Source organism: Octodon degus, unplaced genomic scaffold, assembly GCF_000260255.1.
Source record: "Octodon degus isolate 3935 unplaced genomic scaffold, OctDeg1.0 scaffold00027, whole genome shotgun sequence".
Lineage (NCBI taxonomy): Eukaryota > Metazoa > Chordata > Mammalia > Rodentia > Octodontidae > Octodon > Octodon degus.
In genome coordinates, this window is record NW_004524603.1 from 15,528,458 (window position 1) to 15,536,310 (window position 7,853).

General features: G+C 46.7%; 1 protein-coding gene across 1 annotated transcript in view; it reads left to right on the plus strand.

Moving 5' to 3' along the window:
• The window catches only part of Mkrn1 (makorin ring finger protein 1), a 25,669-nt gene extending 20,235 nt beyond the window's left edge, over positions 1-5,434 (plus strand). The window contains exons 5-8 of the mRNA XM_023712761.1: positions 1,776-1,990; positions 2,687-2,797; positions 3,341-3,479; positions 3,817-5,434. Of these exons, the coding sequence (XP_023568529.1) occupies positions 1,776-1,990; positions 2,687-2,797; positions 3,341-3,479; positions 3,817-4,029 (678 nt within the window). The 3' untranslated portion in view covers positions 4,030-5,434. The remainder of the gene's footprint in view (positions 1-1,775; positions 1,991-2,686; positions 2,798-3,340; positions 3,480-3,816) is intronic.
• Positions 5,435-7,853: the final 2,419 nt, after the last annotated feature.

The following is a 7,853-nucleotide window of genomic DNA, read 5'->3' on the forward strand; positions in this document are numbered from 1 at the left end:
CTTTAGACCACTGAGCCATCTCACCAGCCCAGTTTATTTGTTTGTTTGTTTTTGCGGAACCGGGGCTTGAACTCAGGTCCTTATGCTTGCCAGGGAAGCGCTTATTCCACTGAGCCATCTCCCCGGCCCCAGGATTTTGGTGTGTGTTTTTTTTTTTTTCCCCTATGGCATTTTTGAGCTCAAACTTCCTGCTTCATTGCTGGAAGTATGGGTATACACCATTGCACCCAGCTGTATAGGTGGCTTTTCTATTGCTTTTCTGCATGTTCTGTAATCATGCTACAGACTAAAAGGTGTCCATTCCTGGAATGGGAATGTGTGTCATGAGAAGTGTATATCCACCCAGCAGACAGCAAGTACAGCTCTTCTGCACCCACAGTAACTGAAAACTTGCTGTGTGAACTAAGTGGTTACGGCAGCCAGAGCACTGGCAAATCCCCACATCCTTGGTTGCCGAGGTCTAGGGATTTTGTGGGAAGGTACAACTGCTAGTGGGCATGCAGTTTCTTTTGTATGTGGGCGTGGGGGTGGGGGTGAAAACATTCTAATGTTAACTGTGTTAATGGTTATATAGTTTTTAATGTATTAAAATTATTTAATTGCATACTCCAATGGACGAAGTGTGTTTGTGTGTGAGAGAGAGACAGAATTACCACAATAAAGGCATGTGAGTAGTTGGTAGTTCAGTGATAGCTCTTGCTAGCAAACATGAGGCTCTGGCTTTGAGTTCCAGAACTATAAATATATTAAATGGAGATACAGAAGTTATGTGCCTCGCCCATAATTATCATATAATAAAGGTTAGTTTCTTTTACCTTTATTCTTTGTTTTGTTTTGTTTTGGTTTGTTTTCGTTTGGTTTTTAAGATAATAAATTCACTGTGTAGTTCAGGCTGGACCATGTGCTGGGCTTACAGGCATGCACCAGCATGCTGGCTCCTGTAGGCTATCTTCTCACAGATTTGTATTTTTAGGGAAGGGTCTACAGGGTGTTCAGGTTCTCACTGATGGATCGAACTTGTAGTGATCCACCTGTTTACAGCCTCCCAAGAGCTGAGGTTACAGGCACGTGCCACCATGCCCAATGTCAATCGCAGTCTCAGCAAGCCCCCAGCCCCTGTGCCTACCAGTCACTTTAATCTGCTGAGCCATTTGGCCGGCCCTTCTCACAGATTTTAAATTAAGATCCTTAATTCTGATTATATTCTCCATCTGAAAATAGAAAGTTTGGAAAACTGTCTTAGTGTGCAAAGCTTAAAGTGAGTTTTTCCAGTACTCAGAAAGCTGAGTATGAAGGATCACCATGAGTTTGAAGCTACCCTCCCTACATAGTGAAACTCTCAAAACAGTAAAGTTGGGTGGGGGCTGGTGAGATGGCTCAGTGGTCTGAAGCACCTACTTGGAACAAGCTTGACAAAGCACAGGGACTGCTATTTGGTCCTCCAGCACCACATGCCAGCCAGCCCCGCCCCCTGGTGGGCTGGGCTGGCCACACACACACACACACACACAACAAATAAATAAACTTTAAAAAATTTTTTAAAAAATAATAAAAAAAAACTGTGAAGTTGGGTGAGTTTTCAGTCCGTGAAGTTCCATCCTCACAGTCTTGATTGATTGATGCTGCGTTATCATGAAGTTCCATAATGCCTTTAGGCCCATGTTCCCTTTTCAAGTCTGGTTGAGAACATGGCCTTTCCAGTTGAGCTATGAATCTTGGGGCCAGCGTCCCCAGCGGTCCAGTGCCTGACCTCCTTGTGTTCTCCCCTCTTGCAGTCTTGCATCGAGGCCCATGAGAAGGACATGGAGCTGTCCTTTGCCGTGCAGCGCAGCAAAGACATGGTGTGTGGCATCTGCATGGAGGTGGTGTATGAGAAAGCCAACCCCAGTGAGCGCCGCTTCGGCATCCTCTCCAACTGCAGCCACACCTACTGTCTCAAGTGTATTCGCAAGTGGAGGAGTGCTAAGCAATTTGAGAGCAAGATCATAAAGTGAGACTCCTCCCCAATCTTCATTTGTGCTTTCTGTTTTGGGGAAGAATGTAGTATCTTGTGCCAACTTTCAACCAGATGGACCGCATTTAAAAGCATGCATTTTTATGTTGACACTGGGTATTCTAACTGGGATTCCTTCTTTGTGTCTTGCTAGCTGGTAGGGTAGTCGATCTCTACTTTATTTAAAATGAGGATGCCCTGTGTATCAGTTAGTAGGTTTTTTGTGCTTTTTCCAAGGAGATTGTGTTTAATGAATTAGCTGGTTTAGGCTCTGTGGAGAAACTAGCTCTGAATGTGTGTTTCCTGACATTTGACATCACTTTCCTATTCCATCCATTAAGCTAGCCAATAATCCACCATTCTTTAAGATTGTTCTCATGACTGAACAAAAGCTACATAATCTAAACAGAGCAAAGTTACAAGAAATAAATTTATTTCAACGAAAGAAAAAGGAGTCTGTGTGAAATGTCTTTTGTTTTTAAGCTTAAGTTATTTTTTTTTAAATGAACTAGCTAGCTGTTGAGCAGAACCTGTGAAGGCATCTGTCTGTGCCTCCCAGGGCCGATGTGGGACAGGGTGACCCCATCAGGCAGTGCCCAAAACCTCGGCCCAGGTGCCAAGTCAGGGAGCACACCGGGGTGTGTCCTTGTCCTCTGGCGGGACAAGCACTGCAGCCTGTTCATTGTTTCCCAGGTCCTGCCCCGAATGCCGGATCACATCTAACTTTGTCATTCCAAGTGAGTACTGGGTGGAGGAGAAAGAAGAGAAGCAGAAACTCATTCAGAAATACAAGGAGGCAATGAGGTATGAGCACTGCAGCCTTTCTCAAGCCTAGAGCCTAGCAGTCTGGGTTCACTTTGGAAAGAACAGTGCTGCATTATACACTCCTACCTCCTTCCTACCCTTTCTTTACCCCTCAGTGCAGTCTCTTGTTGCCCCGATACCACTTGCCCAGTTTGTATCTTGTTATAACACAGTCCTTGGGGTGCATGCCAAGGGACTGAGTTATAATCACATCTATATGGTGATCGTCGAAGCCTGCACATGGACTCTGCCTCCCCCGAGTCTGAGCCCATGTTGTAGTTGTCCTGTATTAATTCTTATGTGTTGGCTTTCTAGAAGGTTTGCGCTCTGCTGGATCGGCGGTGCTAGAGCTGGTAAACAGTATAGACTTGATCAGAGTTTGTTTGTAGCATCTCATGCATTAGCACATATCTTGATGAGCACACACCTTGGGAGGGTTGTGTGCAGGCATCTGCCTCTGTCCTCCCTGCGTAACAAACCTCAGGTGATAGTCACAGACCTGAAGTCCACTGTGAATAAGGGCTGCGATATTTTCCTTTCCAGCAACAAGGCATGCAGGTATTTTGATGAAGGCCGTGGGAGCTGCCCATTTGGAGGGAACTGTTTTTACAAGCATGCGTACCCTGATGGCCGTAGAGAGGAGCCACAGAGACAGAAAGTGGGAACATCAAGCAGATACCGGGTAACTCTCACTGTTTTCTTAAAGGATGGGAACATCACACTGTCAGATGAGTCATACATGTTGGGGGAGAGGCAGCAGGTTAATGCTCAGGTCTGGGAGCAGACTAGACAGGCCTCCAAGAGGAAGAAGCTCAGAACCTGGGCGGGGTAGCTGGTAGCAAGACAGGAGGAGTCAAGTGCACAAAGCCCCAGCCTCGCCAGCCTGCAGTGAGCCACCCAGGGGAGGCATTGGTTGGGTGGAACTGCAAATCTGAAGTCTGGACGCTCTGCCTTGTAAGTGACAGAATAGAAGACACTACCCAGCAGTGCTACCCCTATCATGGCCTTGTTTCTTACAGGCCCAACGGAGGAACCACTTCTGGGAGCTCATTGAGGAAAGAGAGAACAGCAGCCCTTTTGACAACGATGAAGAGGAGGTGGTCACCTTTGAGCTGGGCGAGATGTTGCTTATGCTTTTGGCTGCAGGTGGGGACGACGAGCTGACTGACTCTGAGGATGAGTGGGACTTGTATCACGATGAGCTGGAAGACTTTTATGACTTGGACCTATAGCAGCTTTGCATGGCGAGGGAACGGCCTGCCGAGCCTCAGACAGTAGCTGTCCTCTGTGCCGCATGGCAGTGTGTTGCTCTCCTAGGCAGGCCTCAACTCCAGGTGCTGTCGTGACCACTTACCAGGGCCTGTTCTCCACCCCACTTCCCCAAGAGTGTGTCGTTTTCTCTGTTTCAAAAAGTTACAAAAATAAATCTTCAAGTTAGCTTTTTTTGTAACATCTATTTAACTGTCAGACAGTTAGCATAGGGTTGTTGAGTCACCTGTTTTTGGCCTGGTTGTGTTTATGGACTTTCCACACTCATTTCAAGGCTCCCAGGTTCAAATGGAAAAGCACCGGCTGTGCTTGGTGGTCCAAGAGTAGGGCTGACGGGTGAAGGGACCTGAGCTGGCAAGTAAGTAGCCTTCTGTTCTGGAGATAGCAGTGGGTCCTGCGCTGCGGGGAGCCCTGCGCGTCTGTGTTCATGTCTGCTCCTTCCTTGTGACCCCACCCCACGTGGTTGTCCTGTGGTTCTGGTCTCTTGTTTCATTGCACTCATGGATACTACTGGGGCAGCTAGAATCAGCTGTGAGTGTGAGCTTAGTGTGACAGGAGCACTTCGGAAAGACACACATGGTGTCAGTGGCTTCCACGAGTACAGGGTTGGTGGTGGACACCCAGAAGCCGAAGACAAGGTGTGTGAGCATAAGCAGGCGTGCAAGAAGCTTCCGCCCCTGCATAGACGCAGGTATTTCTTAGGGTTAGCGGACAGACTTCGTTTCGTGGTGTCAGCCCCTTGTTGCCCATAGATCTGAAAGGACAAAGCAGTGAAAGGTAGTTAATGTAACCGGGCGAACTGTCTAGTTACCAGTCAGTTAGCCAGGGAGGTTAGTGACCCGGTTACGCCATCTACCAGTACCCACTGGTGCTTGGTTATACAGTGTTGGGTTTCTTTTGTGTTTTATGGTCTCGCCTTTCTGGTCCAGGCACTTTTGAACACGCTTTGTCCTGGTTGAGGCTTCTGGTTGGTGTAGGAGCTGTTTGTTTCAGTCGTGCTGCCTCGGCCCATCCCGCGCCGTGCAGGCAGGCAGACAGACGTGACGGAAGGTGCACATCGTAGCGTTGTAGCTGGTTGGCAGCATAAGTCACACTTCCTCTAAGGGGGAGGGGTTCATGGGATAAGCTGAGGTAACTTGTTAGAAGAACTCCTCCCTGGGAAGTTTATCTTTACATTTTGTCACTCTGATTCCTGAAAATAACTTGGGAAATGTTCCTGATTTGTCCATCTACTGCTCTGATTCCTCAGACCCCGCCCATTGTTTCACTTTAAAAAAAACCAAGTTAATTGTTGGCAGAGGTCTCTGTATTTTACAGCTGCCCTTTTGTAAGAAGCACTTTTCCCAAATAAACAATTTTAAAAACTTATCTTTCTGTTTTGAGTAATCTCCTTTGAAGCAGGCACATGGCAGTGAATGTTTTTCTCATGAATTCTTTGATTGGCTCCTCAGTTGGTATTTCTGTGGTCTCTGATTATTGAGAAAAATGACACCTTTTACAAGGCTTCCTGCATGCTGAGAAATGCCCGAGAGCCTGGGGGCGCGGTTGGGGGCTTATTCTGTTAGCTATTCTGTTCCAGAATCTGCAAGACCAACTCCAGGCCAGCTTCCTCAGCAAAAGGCACCGCCTGTTTTCTGGTACTGTGTGTGCCTAAATGGTCAAGTGTAGGTCAAAACATTTTGAAGGAATAGTTTTCTTCACAATTTTTTTTTTTTTTTTTTTTTTTTTTCTGAGACAAAGTCCCACCATATATTTTCAGACACAGCCTGAACTCACATGTAGGTAAAACTGGCTTGGTACTCAGAAGGATTCTGAGTTGGGATTACAGGCACATGTGACCATGCCTGGCCTCAGTAACTGAATTTTTAATGTATAAAATAAGAAAGCTGAGGGCTGGTGAGATGGCTCAGTGGTCTAAAGCACCTACTTAGAACAAACTAAAAGCACAGGGACCGCGGTTCAATCCCCCAGCACCACATGCCAGCCAGCCCCGCCCCCTGGTGGGCTGAGCTGGCCACACACACACACACACACACACACACACACACACACAAATAAAATATTAAAAAAAAAAAAAAGCTGAGTTTGGTGGTGCACACCTGTAATCCCAGCATTCAGAAGGCTGAGGTGGATTGCTGTGAGTTCGAGGTCAGTGTGCACTACACAGTGAGACCCTGGCTCAATAAAAATCATTCTGCCACTCATAAGACCTTCATGTGATTTTAGAACACTAAAAAAAATACTGCTCCTTATTTTTAATTTCTGGTACAATGACTTATACTTTTGGGACTGTCCCTATGTCTTAAAAAATCATGTTAGAGGAGTGTGCTCCTGGTGGTCAAACTGACAGCTGTAGGGCTACTGAATCTGTAAACTCGGGTACCAGGCGAATCTGGCCTGGTGATGCACAGAGGAGGCTGAAGAGCAGCCATTGAGCATCCCAGTGACGTGGAGGGAATGTGGGACTGGAGGGAGGCTCGATAGTTCTTCCCATTGGGAGAAAGCTAGCCTACTAATCTCTTGGTCCCATGAACCCACAGTATTCATGCTGCTGGGCCAGGGTCTGCATCGAGAATGAGTTTATAGTCCACAAATGTGTTTGCCTGTTGCATAAAATGTTGCAGTGCAAACTGAGGAGTGACACGTGATTTTCACCAGACTACAATTTGAGCCCCTTTTCTGCCACTGTGCCCAATTAATAGTGTTGGGTTCGCTTGTGTGATTCACAGACTGATTTTTGGTTTTGGTAACAGTTCAGGGGCTGGGCTCTCTAGTAGTTCTTGCCCCTTATGCTTTTATTTGTTCATTTTTGCAGAACCGAGGATTGAACTCAGGCCCTTCCTTGCACTTGACAGACAAGCGCTTATTCTACTGAGCCAACTCCCCAACCCTGCCCTTTATGCTTGAGGCCCCAAGTTTGATCACCAGCACTGAAAAACAAAATTTGAAATGAATTTAGGGAAGAGGCTAAGTAGAGGTTCCAAAGATTTGTGAAATGCAATTTAACAAGGTGGGTGGATGGCAAATCAGGAACACCTAGTGGAGGCTGCTCCAGCTTCCTGCAGCTTGGAAAATACCCCTAAGCGCACTTACTGTTTGCTTCGTAGGTTGGTAGCTTAGGGAGTTCTTCCGGTATTGGGGATTGAATCCAGGCCTCACCCATGCTTTACTCCTGATCTGCCTCCTCCCAGCCTTTTTTTGGTCCAGTCTTGGCTAAATCGCCCAGGTTGGATTCAAACTTGTGATCCATGTGCCTCAGCTTCCTAAAGTAGCCAAGATTACAGGTTTGTCGTACTACACCCAGTGTAAGTTTTATTCTATGTAGGCCAAAGTTTGCAAGTCTCACAAACTAAGTGCATGTAGTAGAAATCTTAAAACTTACTTTTGAGATAATTTCCACCCAAAAATGATCTTCTAGAAGTACAGGCTATGAAATGAAGGGCTGTGCCAAAGATACAGGTGCCCATTTTACCTGCTAGTGTCTAATAACCAGAAAAATTATCAATAAAATACATGCATCGTGGGGCCCGGGAGATGGCTCAGTAGAATAAGCGCTTGCCTGGCAAGCACAAGGGCCTGAGTTCAATCCCTGGTTCCGCAAAAACAAAACCCATGCATTGGACCAGCCAAATAGCTTAGCAGGTTAAAGCGTCTGTAAGCAGACACAGGGTGGGGGGGTTTGATCCCAGGCCTGCTTGCCCACCCCCCCACATGCTGAGTCAGCAATTGAGACTGGGTGTGGTTGTGTGCACCCATAATCTCAGCTCTTGGGAGGCTATAAACAGGC